The sequence below is a fragment of the Chaetura pelagica genome, unplaced genomic scaffold (assembly GCF_000747805.2).
Source record: "Chaetura pelagica isolate M959 unplaced genomic scaffold, ChaPel_1.0 scaffold263, whole genome shotgun sequence".
NCBI lineage: Eukaryota > Metazoa > Chordata > Aves > Apodiformes > Apodidae > Chaetura > Chaetura pelagica.
The window spans coordinates 676,535-694,499 of NW_009952797.1; the positions used below are offsets into that span (position 1 = coordinate 676,535).

General features: G+C 39.5%; 1 protein-coding gene across 1 annotated transcript in view; it reads right to left on the reverse strand.

The window, feature by feature from the left end:
• Window positions 1–17,631, reverse strand: part of LOC104386253 (E3 ubiquitin-protein ligase HERC2) — a 117,271-nt gene extending 99,640 nt beyond the window's left edge. Inside the window, exons 1-2 of the mRNA XM_009994825.1 lie at window positions 17,560–17,631; window positions 4,108–4,222 (exon numbers count right to left, since the gene is read on the reverse strand). Of these exons, the coding sequence (XP_009993127.1) occupies window positions 4,108–4,222; window positions 17,560–17,631 (187 nt within the window). The remainder of the gene's footprint in view (window positions 1–4,107; window positions 4,223–17,559) is intronic.
• Between the last annotated feature and the right edge of the window lie 334 nt (window positions 17,632–17,965).

The window sequence follows — 17,965 nt, forward strand, 5'->3', positions numbered from 1 at the left end:
CACAGTCAAGAATGCCTCAGCAAAAAGCAAAATCCTGCATCAGTTTCCCAACAGATGTTGCCATTCATAAGGCAAGAAGTTAGGCAGTATGAATAAGCAAGGGCTATATTTTATAACCACTCTAAAATACTATTTGATAGTCCCAGCTCTAGTATTTCAGCTGCAATACAAAATAATAATTTGTTTTCTGTCAAAGAGCTTTCATTTTATATATATACACACATACATTTGAATTGGTAGTTATTTGAGAAGGAAGGATGCATGCCCAATCATTTGCTAACCTTGTTTACACAGTGTTCTAGGTGTAGATGCCCAGATGACAAACCCTAATCAGAAATAAAATTTCTTTCCTACCCTGGTATACTATTTTAAAAAATGCATTATTTAAGATATCTGTTGAATATACAAAGTACACTTATGAACAGTCCAATGGGGTGAGTTCAGGCTTCCTTCTGTTCTGTAAAGGGAGTATAATAGTCCAGAGCTGAACACTAAAAACTTGAGCCACTGGGTACAGCAAATATAGTTGAGTTGGGGGAGGCAGAAAAGACGGAGTGAAGAGACACTTTTCACTTTTAACAAGTTCTTTCACACACGAGAAAGGAAGCTCAAAGCAGGACCCTGAGTATACTTCTGCTTGCTACTAGTTGGATATATATGTGGTCTGACTGGTAGCCACCATAACCAATTCCCACATGCTGTTGTTCTTATTATAAGGATTTGGTTTCTGCCAGCCCATCTGGAATCACTTGTGGCATTCAGACTTCATTAATCTATTTGCCAGTGCAACACTGAAGGGGGCTTGTGGATTCAACAGCCTGAGGCTGACAAAGGTCACACTTTCAGGAAAGAGGGAGCAGAAAATAACAGGAAGCCCACAATGTTTACCAAAGGCACAACAGAGGCATGAAGCTGACAATTTTATATATTTGCCCTGAAACTTGAAATAGCTAACTGAAACAGAAATTCCCACATCTACAGAAGTCTAAAGTTTAAAATAAATAAATAAAATAAACAAACAACCCACAAAAAGAGACCTGTGTAGTCTTAAAAATTTACAGTCATTGTTCTTTAACTTAAAAGTTTAGTAAGAGTAACATTATTTTAATACTTCGTATTCTTTTCAGTACATAGGTTCCAGTATACAAGATTTAAACCTCATACAAATTTCCTGAGCACAGCCTGATTATCTTTTAAGCACATGCCATGCTGCAAGTGCACCTGTATTTGGACATCACTACTGTCACAGCTGTGTCCTCAGATGATACTTGGAAACATGCAAACACATTTTAATGAACACATTTATCAAACATTCTTCTGAGAGAGCCATGGAGATAAAACACAGAGGTTGCTCCTAACCAAATGTTCTTGCTAACAGAGGAAAAGAAAACAGTATTTGCATATTCTTCCTAGAGAGAAAAGGAATGCTTTTTGCTATCAATAGCATGTTCTTCCAGTCCACTGCCACTGCTGATAGACTCTGCAGTTATGAAACGCCTTTTCTGAACAGCACAGTCAGCATCAACAGCTGTAGCACTAGTGAAGAAAAAGGGCTTACAATGGATGTGTATAAACCAAAACTTCTTAAAACAGCCTCAATAAAAAGGATTGCTTACAGCAACCTCTGTCTATCTCCAAATTAGTCAACATTGCAGCAGAATCTGAATACTGAGACTAAAACATACTCCTTTCAATATAAAAGCATTGGTTCTTACATAAATTTCATTACTGGTACACTCGCTAACCTTGCCTCTTGAACTACATTTGTAGATCATTTATGCAAAACAGTAACTACCAACTGAACAGTCTGAAATACTCTAGTTCTTTATTTCATGAAACAATTTGAGCTGCAAGTTCAGAGATGCAAATTCATCACCATTTTTTCTGGTTCCAAAACTCACTACTGCATAATGGAATCAAATATACAATCTGATCAACACTGACCAAAAGTAGTCTTGATTAGCTTTTTCTTTTCAAAACTCAGGTTTAGTAAACAAGATAGTTACATTTTACCAATCCTGCAGGCCAGCACAACAGCATTTATGAAGGCTAACTTAACTTTTAGAATTAATGTATTAATTCTCTTTCAGTTAAGAGCCTGAAAAGGCTATGTTCAAATTTCTAAACTACTATAGCTTCTCAAGAAACAGATGTTTTAGCAGCACCTATGTATAAGGTAGACACTCCAGTTGTGAAAAGGAGCAGATGGAATCTGTGCTATTTAATACCTACACTTCACTCTTATAAAGGAGCCTGGAAAGGAAGGGTGGTGTTTTAGTTTTTACCTTTGTTACTCACTATACAATTCTATCTCAACTGGAAATAAATCAAATTAATTTTGCACAAGTCAAGTCTGGTTTGCCTATGACGGCAACTGGTAAGTGATCTCCCTGGCTTTATCTCAGCCCATAAACTTTTCCACTTTCTTTTATCCCTATGTCTCACTGACAAGGGTGAGTTAGAGAGCAGCTGGGTGGGCAGCTGGCTAAGGTCAACACAATACTGGAAACAACATGTGGCAATCTTGTTTTCCAAAAAAAAAACCACCAAAAAACCCATGCAGAGATACAAAAAAAAATGCTTTCAAAAGCCTCATTACACCTTGGACCACAGACATTTTAAGGCAAAATAAGTATCTTTTTTTCTAGAGTAAACTGTGAAAAATTCTTTTTAAGTAACAGTATCGCACAGCCTTTAAAACTTTATACTGTTTGATCCTTCCAGGTATTTACTTTAACATATTGTCTGTATTATTACAGATGTTTTTTATCTTTTTGCTACATGACAGCAGAGTACATTGAAATGTTATCCCACGACCATCACAATATCTCTATCATGAGTTGTCAGTGAAAAGCATTCTGCATGGCTCATTTAGGGGATAACTCTCCATTGCATCAACTTTATGATGTCTCTCAGTCATATACATGAAACTAGACAATTTTAAGAAAAAAATATAGTACCTCTGCTCATTTAATGAGCAGCTGCTGCAGTAGCCCTTCTGGTTAGATCAGCTGTATTTTTGTCCACTGTCAACAACAATATTCAACAGAGCCAGCATCAGAGCAAGGACAAAAATGTTTTCTAGCTCTGTAACAGGTAGGAGCACAATTCTAGTCCATACTCCAGCCAGCCACCCACAACCCAGGACACTATAATTTGGTCTCTTCTTATAAAACAATTATCTTGCCTTCATTCCTGTAGAAATAACTTCCTCTTCTGAAAAAGACTTTTTTTCATAATTCCCCTTGCCCCTCCTTTTTTAAAGGAGACAAATCATTGGTACCACCAAAAAAAATATGCACCATCAGGAATTAAGCATTGCTGGCTTGGAACATCCCATCTATCCAACAGTAAAGTTCACAAAGTAACAGAAACTGAAATAATAGTTCACTGCTACCAAAGGCAGTATTTCCACTCTTCTAGACAGTTTAGTTTATTTGAGGGTCATATAAATTACTGACAAGCCATTTCAGACAGATTAGGAAACATAAACCTTTTCCTTTTTTGACAAGATTAGTTGTCTGTTCAATAAGGAGTCAAAAAAACACCACAATCAGCAGAAGGGCAAAATGCAATTTGTATGATTAGCAGTGTTTGAACTGCTCTCAAGTATACTGGAAGACAAATTTAAAAAAAAAATAAATTAAAAATATGCACTACATTCTCAGTCATGTTGTTGACAGTTTTTTAGCTGACCTTTTTAGTCACTTTATGAAGATTGTAAACAAAATTAGAAACAGCAGTATCAGCTCTACCCCATTCCTGAGTCCACTTCCTTTAAACAAAGGCTTCAGCTGTAAACACACCAAGCGTACTAAACAAAAGGACACTGCCAAGCCTCTCACATAATAACAAGCCTAGTTATGAAGTTTAATTTCAAAAGGCTGGAACAAATGTAAGCCCCCATTTGAAGGCTTAAGACAGTACCTTTCTATACACTTGTAATAATCTACATTCAATTGCATTTAATTCAAAACATGAACACCTGCAAATTGTATAGATGGGTGATTACAAACCAAAGTTGTGTGATGGTATGAAATCTGAACTCATTTTTATCATCAAGATGAAAAAAAAATTACAAAGAAAAAAAAATTTAAAAATTCATACCTTTTCTTGGAGGTAGTTCACCACTTTGTGTTAACTCTGTTCCAGGATACACAATCTCACCATCTTTTACCATTTCATTCCACAAGCCACATAGTCCATCTCGGGTAAAAGCGAGCTGCCGAAAATAATATATTATATATAGTTAAAACCAATTTTTTTCCTCATGCTAATACTTGAAATACATCAGATTTTATATTTTGTCCCAGAAGAAAGAAAACACGTGCATCACTTCACTGCTTCACTGGTATATTCATTGTGTGTTTGTATGATAACAATTTAAATGACCTTCAGGATCTCTGATTCTCTAGCTATGCTATTTTCAGACTGCAAGCTGAAAACACTAACTTTTAAATAGGCTCAAATACAGAAAATATGAATTATCTTTGGGGGAAAAATTCCCATCAAAAGCATGGATTTAAGTCACCTCAGAACTATTCACACATTCAAGATGACATCATGTGATAACCTGGGAGGCGTGGAGTGGGGTGTCCTTTTTCCCTTCAGGAAAAGCTATCCAAACAAAGTCAAGCTGCACAAAGTCACAAAATAGGGAAGCATGAAAGTCATTACAGGCCCCTCTCTAAATCAGCAACTAGAGAGCTGGACACTAAACCAAAGCACATGACATCAAAGCACAGATTCATAAATGTATTTAACCAATTCAAACAGAATTGGTGCTGCACCTGCTGTACAAAGCACCCCTACAGCCCTGCCTCTTCCTTCCAGCTGCTGCAATGCCTCCTCTTCCACACCAGCTAAGGCACATGCACAATTGTCTGCTGAATAAGATTATGGAACTGGCTGTGGAAAGAACCACAGAATCATCAAGACTGGAAAAGACCTTCAAGATCCTCAAGTCCAACCATCTACCCTACAACCCTGTGACCACTAAACCATCTCCATCTCCACTAAACCACCACATCCACCCATTTTTTTGATGCCTCCAGGGACAGTGTCTCCACCACCTCCCTGGGCAGCCTGCTCAACACCTCACCACTCTTTCTGTGAAGAAATTTCTCCCAATATCCAATCTGAACCTCCCTCCCCTGGTGCAAGTTGACCTCATTTCCTCTTGTCCTGTCACTAGAGAGAAGAGGCCAAGACCCACCTCACTACAACCTCCTCTCATGTAGTTGTAGCCACAGAGGAGCTGCCTCAGCCTTGGCCCAGGTCAGCTCCCAGTGCATTCCATGTGCAGGGGTACAAACACTTGCACTAGAACAGAGGGCAGAGCTGTGCCCGCTGGAAGTGCTCATGAAAGCACCGGTTGTAACTGGAGCTTCTTAGTGATTTATCAATTTGGATCTCCCTTGAAGAATCCTAATGACCGTGACTTGTCTTCTACTAATGTTGCTTTATAAAACGCTGCAAAACAGGTGTCAACATCCCAAGTGAATTCCATAATAACCAGGCTATAATTTGCAACTGTATAGCATAAGGGAGGAGGGAAGTATGTGAAACTGAAAAACAGAATACTTTAGCATACCAAAGTGGTGCAGTGGAGACAGTTAAAAAAACCCACAAAATCCAAGCCCACTGAAAACTTAATTTGAAGCATCTTTGTGTTACATAACTACTCAAATCCAACGTGTTTTAAGTGACGAATAATACAAAGATGCTACTTACACAACTGCTGTAAAACACCGTTATACACAGAATTTCACTTATACTTTATTTTTATCTATTTCCTAAAGATATTTTAAAGATTACAGGTTTTAAGAGTCACAACCATCAGCAGAGGTGTCATTTGATGATCTAGCTAACCTCAATTAATATGAAGAATTAAAGAGAAGTTGCATGTTTTTACAACACAGTAACACACTGAATCACCACAGAAGTTTCTTGACTCCATATTGCATACTTCAGAAATTCACTCCAAATCATATTAATTATTTCAATAATTTTTCTTTCAGCATGAAAAACAAACTGGCACAATGTACATATTTGTCACTTGCTGTTTCATGGCCTCAGGGGGATAACATGGAAAAGAATCACACAGCATGAGCTAGACATTATTCAAATAACCTGTGATTTATGAATTGAGCAGCACTAAAATTGCACAGTGACCACGTTTTACTGAAAGGTACAGTCCCTGTTCTTCAGAGCCAGATAGCACGTAGAACTTTGGCAAATACGCTGTGTTTTGCTAAAAACTTGACATCTGGCTTAATTTTTTTAAAACTGTAGTAGTATTAAGTAAAGTAGCATTTCAACAAAATGGGGGGAAAAAAAAAATCAACCATTCACTATTGATTGAATGTCTTGCATTGCTCTAAGTCTCTATTTCAAAAATAACTGATGTTCACTTTCTCCTTCATCAGATGTGGTCATATACTTTAGTAAGGCATTTAAGGAGATTATTTTTCACAATTGTTATTTTTGAAAAACAGCTAAACACAACTCTTTCACTATTTTTGGCTTTTATGTCATCAAAGATTAAGGTTTCTTCAAACATTCACCTGCTGAATGCTATCCTGGGCTAAAATACAAGCTTGAAAAATAGTTAGGGAGGTAACTCTCCAGATGGGTTGCATAATAATTTATGGTTTTCATAAATATAACATTTTTGTTTGTTAAACTGTCTTTTCATATATTTTATTTTACATTCTCAGATCTCCTTGGTGTGGAAAATTATTCTCACAGCCCTTAAGCTTAAAATCTAAAGGTCTACAGGCTTCCAATTCAAGGTTCCTCACAATGCATCATGGTATTATTGCAGAAAATGTACAACTTTTGTAAGCAACGCTGTAAGGTAGAATCAAGAATTGTTTCCTCCATTTTAACCTCTAATCCTTTCAAATTGCTCAAAGATTATCCAAATTCTTCAAGAAACTAGAAACTGAAAAAGTAAACAAAGTATCTTCTGCCTTGGGACTGGTCTTCAAATTCTTATCAGTCAATTTCTTGGTATGTTGCATAAAGATAGAGAAACCACCAAGATTATAGGTCAGAGAGAGTTCCCCCTCCTTCCCCAAGTATCTCATGTGGAAGCTTCCACCATAAGCAGCCTTTAGATAAACAATTTTACAGTTACTCAGGTTGTAGTTAACATTTTGCCAGGGGTACATGTGCTGGGGGAACGGGAAAAGGAGACATGCCTGAAAGCAAAGGAACTCTGAACTTTTTGTAGCAATAATCAAAGCAACCAACTGGAAGGATAATTAAGAAACAGTATTTACAACAAATTAGTCTGTAATAACTGAGGGCAACTCAATTCCAACTATAACAAGTTCACTATTAATCTAGTCGATGGTCAGCAAGATATATTAAACAGTGAATTGCCACTATGATAGCCAAAAGTGAAAGAAAAGTCTGAGTTTTTACACGATAAATCATTCAAGCAATTTTATTTGTATTATTTCAAAATTCTATAACCGTAATAGAAACTTTGCAACTTCATCAGAAGAAGTATTTCACTTAAGTAGAAACAGGGAGGAGTGGCTGATATGCCAGAGAGTTGTGCTGCCTTTCAGAAGGACCTAACAGTCTGGAGAAACGGGCTGACAGGAACCTCATGACATTCAAGAAGGAGAATTGAAAAGTCCTGCACCTGGGAAGGAAGAACCCTATGTACCAATGTGTGCTGGGGGGAACCCAGCTGGAAAGCAGCTTGGCAGAAAAGCACCTGGGAATCCTGGTGGACACCAAGTTGAATATAAGCCAACAATGTGCCCTTGTCACAAAGGTTAATGGGTGTCATGGGCTGCAGCAGGAGCAGTGATGCCAGCAGGTTGAGGGAGCTGATCCATCCCCTCTACTCAGCACTCATGAGGCCACACCTGGAATACTGGGTCCAATTCTGGGTTCCCCAGTACAAAAGGCATGGACATACTGGAGAAACTCCAACAAAGGGCCACTAAGATAATTAAGGGATTGGAATATGTCCCCTATGAGGAAAGGCTGAGAAAGCAGGGACTCAAGGCAAGAAGGCTCAAAGGAAGAACTCATCAGTGTATAAACCTGAAGAGAGGGTGCAAAGAAGAGTAGCCAGGCTCTGCTCAGTGGTGCTCAGTGGCAGTTCAAGAGGCAGTGGGCACAAACTGAAACACAGGAGGCTCCCTCTGAACACTAGGAAACACTTCTTCACTGTGAGGGTCATGGAGCACTGCCATAGCTTGCCCAGGGAGACTGTGAAGTCTCTATCCTTGGAGGTATTTGAAAGCCATCTGGACATCGTCCTGGGAGCTGGTTATAGGTGGCTCTGCTTGAGCAGTGGAGTTAGACCAGATGACCTCCATCAGTCCCTTCTGACCTCAACTATCATATGATTCTGAAATAGGTCTGAGCTCCTTATAGCCTGAGATTCTAAGTACTTCCATGAGGTGACCTCCAGAGGTACTTTCCAACCTCAACCATATGTGATCCTGTGAAACTAGCAGCTGAAGATAAGAGTAAGTCAACTGTATGGTAGAAAAGTCAAATATCTGCTTTGACTACACAATCTTGCTTTTCTTTCCTTCTTTCTACAGTGTTTTAAGACTGTATCAGACAACACAAGCACATACACTTTTTTTTTTTTTCTCCCACCAGTATTTCTTGCATTCAGTCATTTGCAAGGAGTATATCAACACATCCGAGTGATGAGACAATAGAACTAAAACTTTGTCCAGAACAAATTTGGAAAACATCTATTTGGTTTTTGTTGTCCAAAAAATATTGCTCTTCCTCAAAATTATGGCTCTTCTTCCACTCAACTGTTTAAAGAAAGTTCACAAGGCAAGCAATGGCACAGTGCAAGAGAAGAAAAACACATTTGGTGTCTCCATTGATTCTGACATACGGGGGCTGCAAGTACAAGAGCAACTACCTGTGTTTTGTAAAGTCTAGCATTCTCTCACTAGATTCCTGGATTTATTGGGACATCTTTCCCTCTAATATTTTAGTTGCTTCATTTGTGAGTGTTTAAAGGGATGAACCTGACAAACTAAGTAACTTAACAAATTAAGAATAATTAAATTTTCACTGAACTTTTGTAACTGGCAACAGCTCCAGAGATGCACACACTGTAAAAAAATAAAGTCCCTGCTTACCCCACCACCTGCATCCTGCCTTCCCAAGACTGAGGTAGAAGCAGCTCCATGCTCCATCACAGCTAATCACTGCCTTACCACCTTGGCATGTCTTCTTAATCCTCCTACTCATTCCACCAAATCAAATGCCATTCCCCATGCCCAAGACCTCCCTTGTTCTTGCAATGACATCTCCTGACCTTCTCCCAGATAGGACCACAGCCACATACCTTCATCTCCTACAGATCTCACCTTCACAAACCCCAAGCCACTTCCACCATTTCTCACACATTCCCATCCACAGACCATGTCTTGGTCTCTGCATCAGTAAGGCATGTATCTCACCAAATTAATACTTTTCCCACAGACCCAAGTCTCAGCCTTGCTCACTTATCCCAAGGTCAAAAGGCAAGGGACTAATAAGCCTTAAAAGTAAACTTCCACTGTACTGTAAACTGGCAGACCTCAGTCCAGGCTTTTGCTAATCTTACATCTGCGGTTAAACTGTAATTTATTCTGTCTGGTACAACATTTACTTAAGGCAGACAAATAACTAGTTTGGTTGCTGGCATATGCTGCTGCCATCTCCAGCAGAGCTGGCAGTAAATCACAGAATTATGAAGGTTGGAAAAGACCTTCAAGATCCTCAAGTCCAACCGTCCGCCCTACAACCCCATGACCACTAAACCATCTCCTGAAGCATCACGTCTACCCGTTTTTTTAACACCCCCAGGGATGGTGCCTCTACCACCTCCCTGGGCAGCTTGTTCCAATGCCTCACCACTCTTTCTGTGAAGAAATTTTTCCTAATATCCAATCTGAACCTCCCCTGGCACAATTTGACCCCATTTCCTCTTGTCCTATTGCTGGTTACTAGGGAGAAGAGGCCAACACCTGTCTGACTACAATCTCTTTTCATGGAGTTGTAGAGAGCAATGAGGTCTCCCTTCAGCCTCCTCTTATCCAGGCTGAACAGCCCCAGCTCCCTCAGCCTCTCCTCATAAGACCTGTTCTCCAGACCCCTCATCAGCCCAGCTGCCCTTCTCTGCATTCTCTCCAGCACCTCAATGTCCTTCCTATACTGCAGTGCCCAAACCTGCACACAGTGCTCGAGGTGCAGCCTCACCAAGGCTGAATACAGGGATAAGATCAGCTCCCTGGTCCTGCTGGCTACCCTATTCCTGATGCAGGCCAGGATGGTGTTGGCCCTCTTGGCCACCTGGGCACACTGCTGGCTCATATTCAGTCGCCTGTCAATCAGCACCCCCAGGTCCCTCTCTGCTGGGCAGCTCTCCAGCCACTCCTCCCCAGGCCTGTGGTGCTTCTGGGAGTTGTGGCCAAAATGCAGGACCCAACATTTGGGCTTACTGAAACTCAAACAATTGGCTTTGGCTGATCAATCAAGCCTGTCCAGATCCCTCTGCAGAACCTCCCTGCCCTCAAGCAGATTGACACTCCCACCCAACTTCATGTCATCTTCAAACTTACTAAGGGCGCACTCTGTCCCCTCATCTGAATCATCCATCAGATGTTAAACAGGAGCAGCCCCAGCACTGAGCCCTGGGAAACACAACTCATAACCAGCTGGATTTTTTTAACCAGGAAAGTGTATGCACATGCAAGCCACAAGCAGACAGCTTCTCTAGGATAATGCTGTGGGAAACTGTGTCCAAGGCCTTGCTAAAGTCAAGGTAAAACAACATCCACAGCCCTTCCCTCGTTCAATAAGTAGTCACCCTGTCCTAGAAGGAGATCAGTCAAACAGAACCTGCCTTTCATGAACCCATGCTGACGAGGCCTGATCATCTAGTTGTCCTGCTTGTACCACATAACTGTACTGAAGATAATCTCTTCCATCAGCTTCCCTGGTACTGAAGGCAGACTAACAGGCCTGCAATTTCCCAGATCATCCTTCCAACATTTCTTATATATGGGGGCTACACTGCGTGATTTCCAGGCTGCTGCTACCTCTCCAGTCAGACAGGGCTGATGATATATGATGGAAAGTGGCTTGGTGAGCAGCCCCACCAGCTCTTTCAGCACTATTGGGTGCCTCTCATCCAGCCCCATGGATTTGTGCACATCCATGTGGTACAGCAGGTCACTGGAGATCATCTCCTCCTGGATTGTGGGGGGATCCTTCTGCTCCTGGGCCCTGGCCCATAGCTTAGGGAGTTGGATTCCCTCAGCATAACTGGCCTTGTGACTCAAGACTGAGGCAAAGAAGCCATTAAGCACCTTAGCCTTTTCCTCATCCTTCGTCGCCATGTCTCCTCCTGCATCTAACAGGGGATGGAGGGTCTCTCTGGTCTTTCTTTTGTTGTTAATATATTTATAGAAGCTTTCTTGTTGTCCTTTCTTGTTGTCCTTTACCATGGAGGCCAGATTAATTTCTAGCTGGGCTTTGGACTTTTAAATTCACTCCCTGTTTAATCTCACAGCATTTTTGTAATCATGAGTGGCCTGTCCCTTCCTCCAAAGGCCATAGATTCTCTTTTTCTCCCTGAGCACCAGCCAAAGCTCCCTGTTCAGCCAGGCTGATCTTCCGTGCCACCTGCTTGCCTTACAACACGTGGGGATGGCCTGTTTCTGGCCTTCACGACTTCCTCTTTGAGGAGTGTCCAGCCTTCCCAGACTCCTATACCCTTCAGAACAGATTCCCAAGGGATTTTGGCAACCAGGCTATTCAACAAGTTAAAGTTTGCCCTTCAGAAGTCCAGGGTGGCAGTTTTGCTGCCCCCCCAGGCATCTCTAAGAATAGAGAACTCTAACAGTTCACGGTCATTATCCATCTCCTTCAACTCTAGAGAATAAGGCACTTGCATTAACATTTCCTTACACTGCAAGAAAATTAAATCTTGCAACTGTAACTGGATCAGATTCTGAGAATTATCAAAGCATCAGAATTTTGTTTTCAGTAAGTTACTTTCAGAATAATCAGCAACTGTGATTTTGTTCTAAAATCAACTGTTTAAGTCAAACAAAGCTTACTCCATGTGGTACGATAGATCATGTCCTTGATGTGTTTTCATAAACTTCCCCACAGAAAGTATAAAAACCTCTGTAAATGTTAATTCAAGCTCAAGACAAATGAAGCCAGGAAAATAAAATTATACAAAAGAACAAGGACTGATTTAGGTAGGATTCCTGATTATATAATTGCACTGAAAATTCAAGAAAGTGACTTCATAATCACAAAATGTCAATACACATTTAAAACATAAGCTACTTAAATAATCTTCACCTCAGAATTGCCAGTGGGGAAGAAGGGAGAAAGAATCTGTTCTATCATTCAGTTACTTCTGAGTTAGCCATTGGCTGTATTTTAAAGACTACATTTATTTCTTAAGAAAAATATTATTTTAAAAATGCACAACAAAACAAACATCAAACAAACAAAAACACCACACTTGTTCAGCCCTCTAATGGTGGAGAAAATCACAGAACAGTTAAATCCCTTCCCAAGCCTCTCTGTTGTTTTCACTTGTTATAATCCATTCAATTGTGTTTCCTTTTTCATTGTTGTCTTCTTCAGTATTTTATTATAGCTTCCTTCCTTCCCTGCTGAAGCACGGACTGAAACCACAGCTGCTTATCACACCTATACAAAGCACAGCAAAACATTGTTACATCTGAACATAGTGCTCTAAAGCTCTAATAGCAAAGCCAGAAAAGTTCAGCAGCCTCATATTACTCCAACAGATTTGGAGTTAACAAGAAATGTCCCCACAGAAACAGTCTACTAGTCTTCCATTTATTGCAGAAGTCTATTAACAGTTAATGGTCATACACAAAGAAGAACTGTGCAGTTCCCTCAGACTTCAAAGAGTAATTTTCTGAACTCTGTTCATTTGCAGAATATAGGCAAAAACAGTGAGTTTAATTCCTCTAACCTATCGCTCCACTTACAGTCCCCACCCCTCTGTCTGGAAATAATTTATTTTGGAGGGACAGATTACTTCATTTTTTTTAAATTTACAAATACTTATCGCAAACTTCCTTTCAAAATGTAGGAGCTCCCATTTGCAGTTTGCTACAAGAACTTTTGCAGAATCACCAAGGCTGGAAAAAGACCTTTAAGATCATCAAGTCCAGCCTATGACCTAACACCACCACATCGCCAGACCATGGCGCTAAGGGCTGCCACATCCAGCCTTTCCTTGAACACATCCAGGGATGGTGTCTCCCTTTCATATAAGCCCTTCATTTTTCATCAGAAAACCAGAACTATGAAAAAATTAATAGGAAATAACAAAATAGAGAAAACAACTTTCACTAACTTCCTGCTTTTAATATGCAGAACACTGTTTATTTACATTATCTTCTTACAAGCAAATACACTGATCTAGAAGAGTGGAATTTTCATGAAAATCAAAACCCCAAATTAAACCTGGAAGGTAGAAAGACTTTAGATGCAACTCTTACAAGGTGTCTGCTTCATTTTTAAAAGGCCATTCTCATCCGTGTGGCAAAAGAACATGACAGAAATAGTTTGCCAATGAAAACTGATGAAAATGCACCATATTCCTATTGTAGACAGTTCTTGCACCTTCGCTGTTGCCTAAAGTTTATTCCACACTACAGGAAAGTCAAAGTTTTTCAGCTCTAGCCCCTACTATCAAGTACAACAGTTCTCTTTAGGATCCAGAGTAAGCAGATTAAGAAACACCATCTAAACACACACGTGCATCCCACTAGCTGACAGCAATTCTAGTTTTTCCTTATTCAGCTATCACTAACTGAAGCTCTCTGCATAAGGTTCTAACATAGTAGCACAGTACATTTACTTAGTCAGGACTATTTTAAGCACAGTTTGACTCATCAAAATGGATACCTAGGTTTAAGTGAACAATTTTAATCTTCCATTTCTGTATGTTTTATACTTTCCTATTTAAAAAAAGGATGTCTGATTTGGAAATAGCCATTAGAACAAGATCTCCCATTACACACAGATTTTTCTATAAATGCGATGGTTTCTACTAGTAACAGACATAAATAAGTAGGTGATCTTGAATTTATTCATTCAAATCTAAAAAAAATAGTAATTGGAAATGTAATTATACACTAACCTTTCTACTAACTATGTTAAACATGATCCATGAAAAAGTGGCCTACACCAAAATCCTCCTGTTCTGTAACATGACAAGACTACCTTATTAATGGCAATGTTACACACATTATTGATACATACAATATGAAAACATATTACATATTGGAGTACTGATTCTACCTCATATTGAGCTGAACTATCCTAGTTTTTCAGCTGCTGTAACAGTTTGTGCTTTTTCAGACAACACAGGATATCTTAATTTTGCTCCACCAGGAAACTTACATTTGTAATAAAACAAATGTTTCTAATCAGTTCAAAATTAGGCTGGCAGCTGTAAAGCATGCAATAATAGTTTAATTCATTAATTCAAAGTTAGTAAAAAGACAAAGTAGTTATGGGGGTGCACTTGGATCTCTGTGGATCATTTTGCTTCCTATAACAATATTGATTAGTTTCAGATAAACTAATATAAGCAAAAATATACTGTCAAGATATAGGTCCCTTAACATTTCACACCAGTTAATCCTGCAGGCTAGAGGCTCACTGCTACAAAAGGGCTTGCGTCTTTGATATAGTCTTAAGAACAGTAATTATACATCACCCTGGTTTTGTCTCTTAACAGTAACACCCAAGACTGAGTAGCAACATTTACATTTGTCCTGAATGACAGCTGAGTGACGCGTGCAGGTGATTAAACACAACCCATGCTAAAATCCACACGTCATTCTTTCTGTATTATATTAATACCACTGTATCATAGAGTTATTAATGCACGTATTATAAGATTGTGTATTACGTTCTTAATGCAACATAATCTTGAGCTAAAACAAAAAAGAATCTGATGATTTTCAGAGAGATTTCACTGGCTTAATCTACAATAACTGCCACAGCCAACAAGTCTGAAGAGCAAACTCTGGCAACAGTGATAAAGAAGAAAAAAAAAAGCAAGTCATAATTTGGAGACTACTAGCCAACAAATTAAACACTTCAGTTCTCATTCTAGCTATACTCCTCATTTATAAACGAAACAACCAAACAAAAAGTTAAAGACTAATCACTCTCTGTATGTGTCCTAAGGTAAGAAATCTCCAGTATAATTCTGTTTCTTCATGGACTTCCACCTATCCACTCCTGGACTGCCGTGCAGTGAAAAGTTAAAAATCCAGTTGCAAAGTGAAGAGTTTCTGGGTCTAATTCCACACGGTAATTTGCAGACAACTTGATTAATTCACATAAAGAGTGTGTCTTTCTTTAAATCTCTCTTATTTATTATCCTCCTCTTTTCAATTCCTGTTGAATCTCCTGAACATCACTAAGGCCCTTTTATTGTCAGTCGGTAAAAACTTACACAGTAGGAAATCAGCATACCCTGTAGACAGGATTAAAAGACAGGATTTATACCTATAATGTACACAGCTTCACACACAGCTAGGTCATGCTAGTCAACCAACAGCTAAAATAGTCAGTCATGCAATAGAAGAATTCCCCATAGCCCAAAAGCCTTTACTTGACAGAAGGCAGCCACCATTTAATACATTAAAAAGGAGTAATTCAAGATCCGCATGCACACTTTTTAAAATACTGAACACACACATCCAGACCAAGGTCTGTGCTGAGGACCTGTGTAATACCAAAAAAACTTAACCTAATAAGAAAATTATAGTACACCCAGGAGGCCTGGCTAGTCTTCAGATTCCAGAGAAGTAATGTTTGCATCCAGCAGATCACAAAAGATTACTGTTCACTTATTTCATTAATCCCATTATTTTGACGACAGCATGATTGGAAGAAAACAAAGGGAGTACCCAGACAATTAAGAGTCTAACTCTAAAGTCTACTCATAAAGAGATCTTATTTATAAAGGAGCTTCTTCACAGAAATTTATTACAAGTTTAAGGTTTTTATTACTAAAAGGAATTATTACAAACACCAAATACACAACAGTCTCATAAAGGACAAATATTTCATTGAATTTATACACACTTAGCTGAAAATAATCCTAAAAGTTTGGATGGCGACTGAAATCCTCCTGCCAAAAGTTTACATAAGCAGAAAAAACGGTTGTAGAAAAAAAAGGAACTACAAATGAGATGCAAAATCTGACAAATCACATGAACAGTCACATTTTGCACCCCATATAATACAGAAGGAAAACAAACAATGCATAGTGAGCAGCTGTTGCAAACAATGATTGCCACTTTTCCAGCTAAAATTTTCCTCTACAATCATTGAAGTAATCTAGAAGCCAACTTCCAGGGAACAAAAAATAGTTCTGTATTTCTCAATATGCTTATCTTCAAACTGTTTTCTACTACTCTTACTACATTAGCCAAAACATTTAACTTTGGATCAAACATTTTACTTTGGTAAGAATAAAAGATGAAATCAGAACTTAACCTAGCCAAATTAAGACCAAGCCCTGTCATTTTATAGCATTTACATACAAGACCTACTAAAGAATGCAACCTCTAAGGCTGTATCTGTCACTTCTGATTCTGATTCAGCTTGTTTGATGTGAAATACTGGAGAAAGGCTGCTTTTGCATTACAACTGCTTTTGTATAAAAGGGTAACAGTGGCTGGCCCAATTCAACAAGAATGTCAGAGTTTTGAGCAGGAACTTGGAAAGGTAATTCAACATAAGGCATCTATATGCAATATCTGGGGGAAGGAAGAAGATGGACATGACTTACTCTAGTTGCCATTTCATCTGAAACAAACCCGAACCACTCCTCTATATTTTCCACTTAATTTTCAAACCTGAATTGGGAAAACATGATGATATCCTCATCCCTGTATCACACAACTTTTGACAAATAAGCAGATCATCTTCCAAGGCAAAAGCAAATTTTCTCCCAACACCAGCACACAACAACAAAGACCAGTTCTATTTTGTATTTGGCAAAAAAAAATAACTCCTTTCCAAAAAGACAAAATTTAAAGGAAGCCCACACCTGTTATACAAACAACTACAGTAAAAGCCAATCTGAATTCTTCAAAACATTAATTCAAACCTCCATTGCCTTCAGTTCACTTGTGCATTACAGCAGGTAGCTCATAGCAAGCAAGAGGTTTACCACGAGCCTAAGTGAAGAACTTAGGAGTTCTAGCAGTAATGCTACACACTCAGCTACGTGCTTTGACACTCTGCAAAGATAACATACATCTTGTTTCTAAGCAGCAGGGCCTGGACTGACAACTCGGATCTATTTGCGGTTCAACATGAGTTAGAGTTTCTTCAGGATTGGCTTTAAATCAGCATAATCAAAAAACCCTGCACACATCTGTCTGAGAAGCAATGGTGCAATCTTCTGTTTACCAGCTATTCAGCTTGAAATCATCCTTGGTCTGCACCTGAAAGGTCACAGTGCAATACAGCTACCCAACTCCTTACCTGTAAGTCTGTCTTCAACCATTTGGAGTCAAACCGAGCCTGAGCAGCCAGACAAAAAGATTCAGAAGACATGGTTCCTTCCCCAGCCTTCTCTCCAGGCTGGCTGAGCAGCCCGACCTGCCACGGAACGAGGAAAACAAAAACCCAGCACACGAAATCAACCAGACGCGAGGTTATTTTTGCTCAGACTAGGCCGGCTTCCACTTGATCTTTAAAAGAAGAAAGATCATAAGGATCTCCTGTCGCCCACAGCCCCCAGACCCGCACAGGGAGAGGAACAGGCATGAAGGAGATGGCCTGAACCCCCACCTCCCTGGCACACGGGTGGCAGGAGGCCTCCCTCCTTCCCTCTCTCTCTCCCTCCCTGCCTCCCTCCCTCCCGCTGCACCTCTGCTCCTCAGACCCT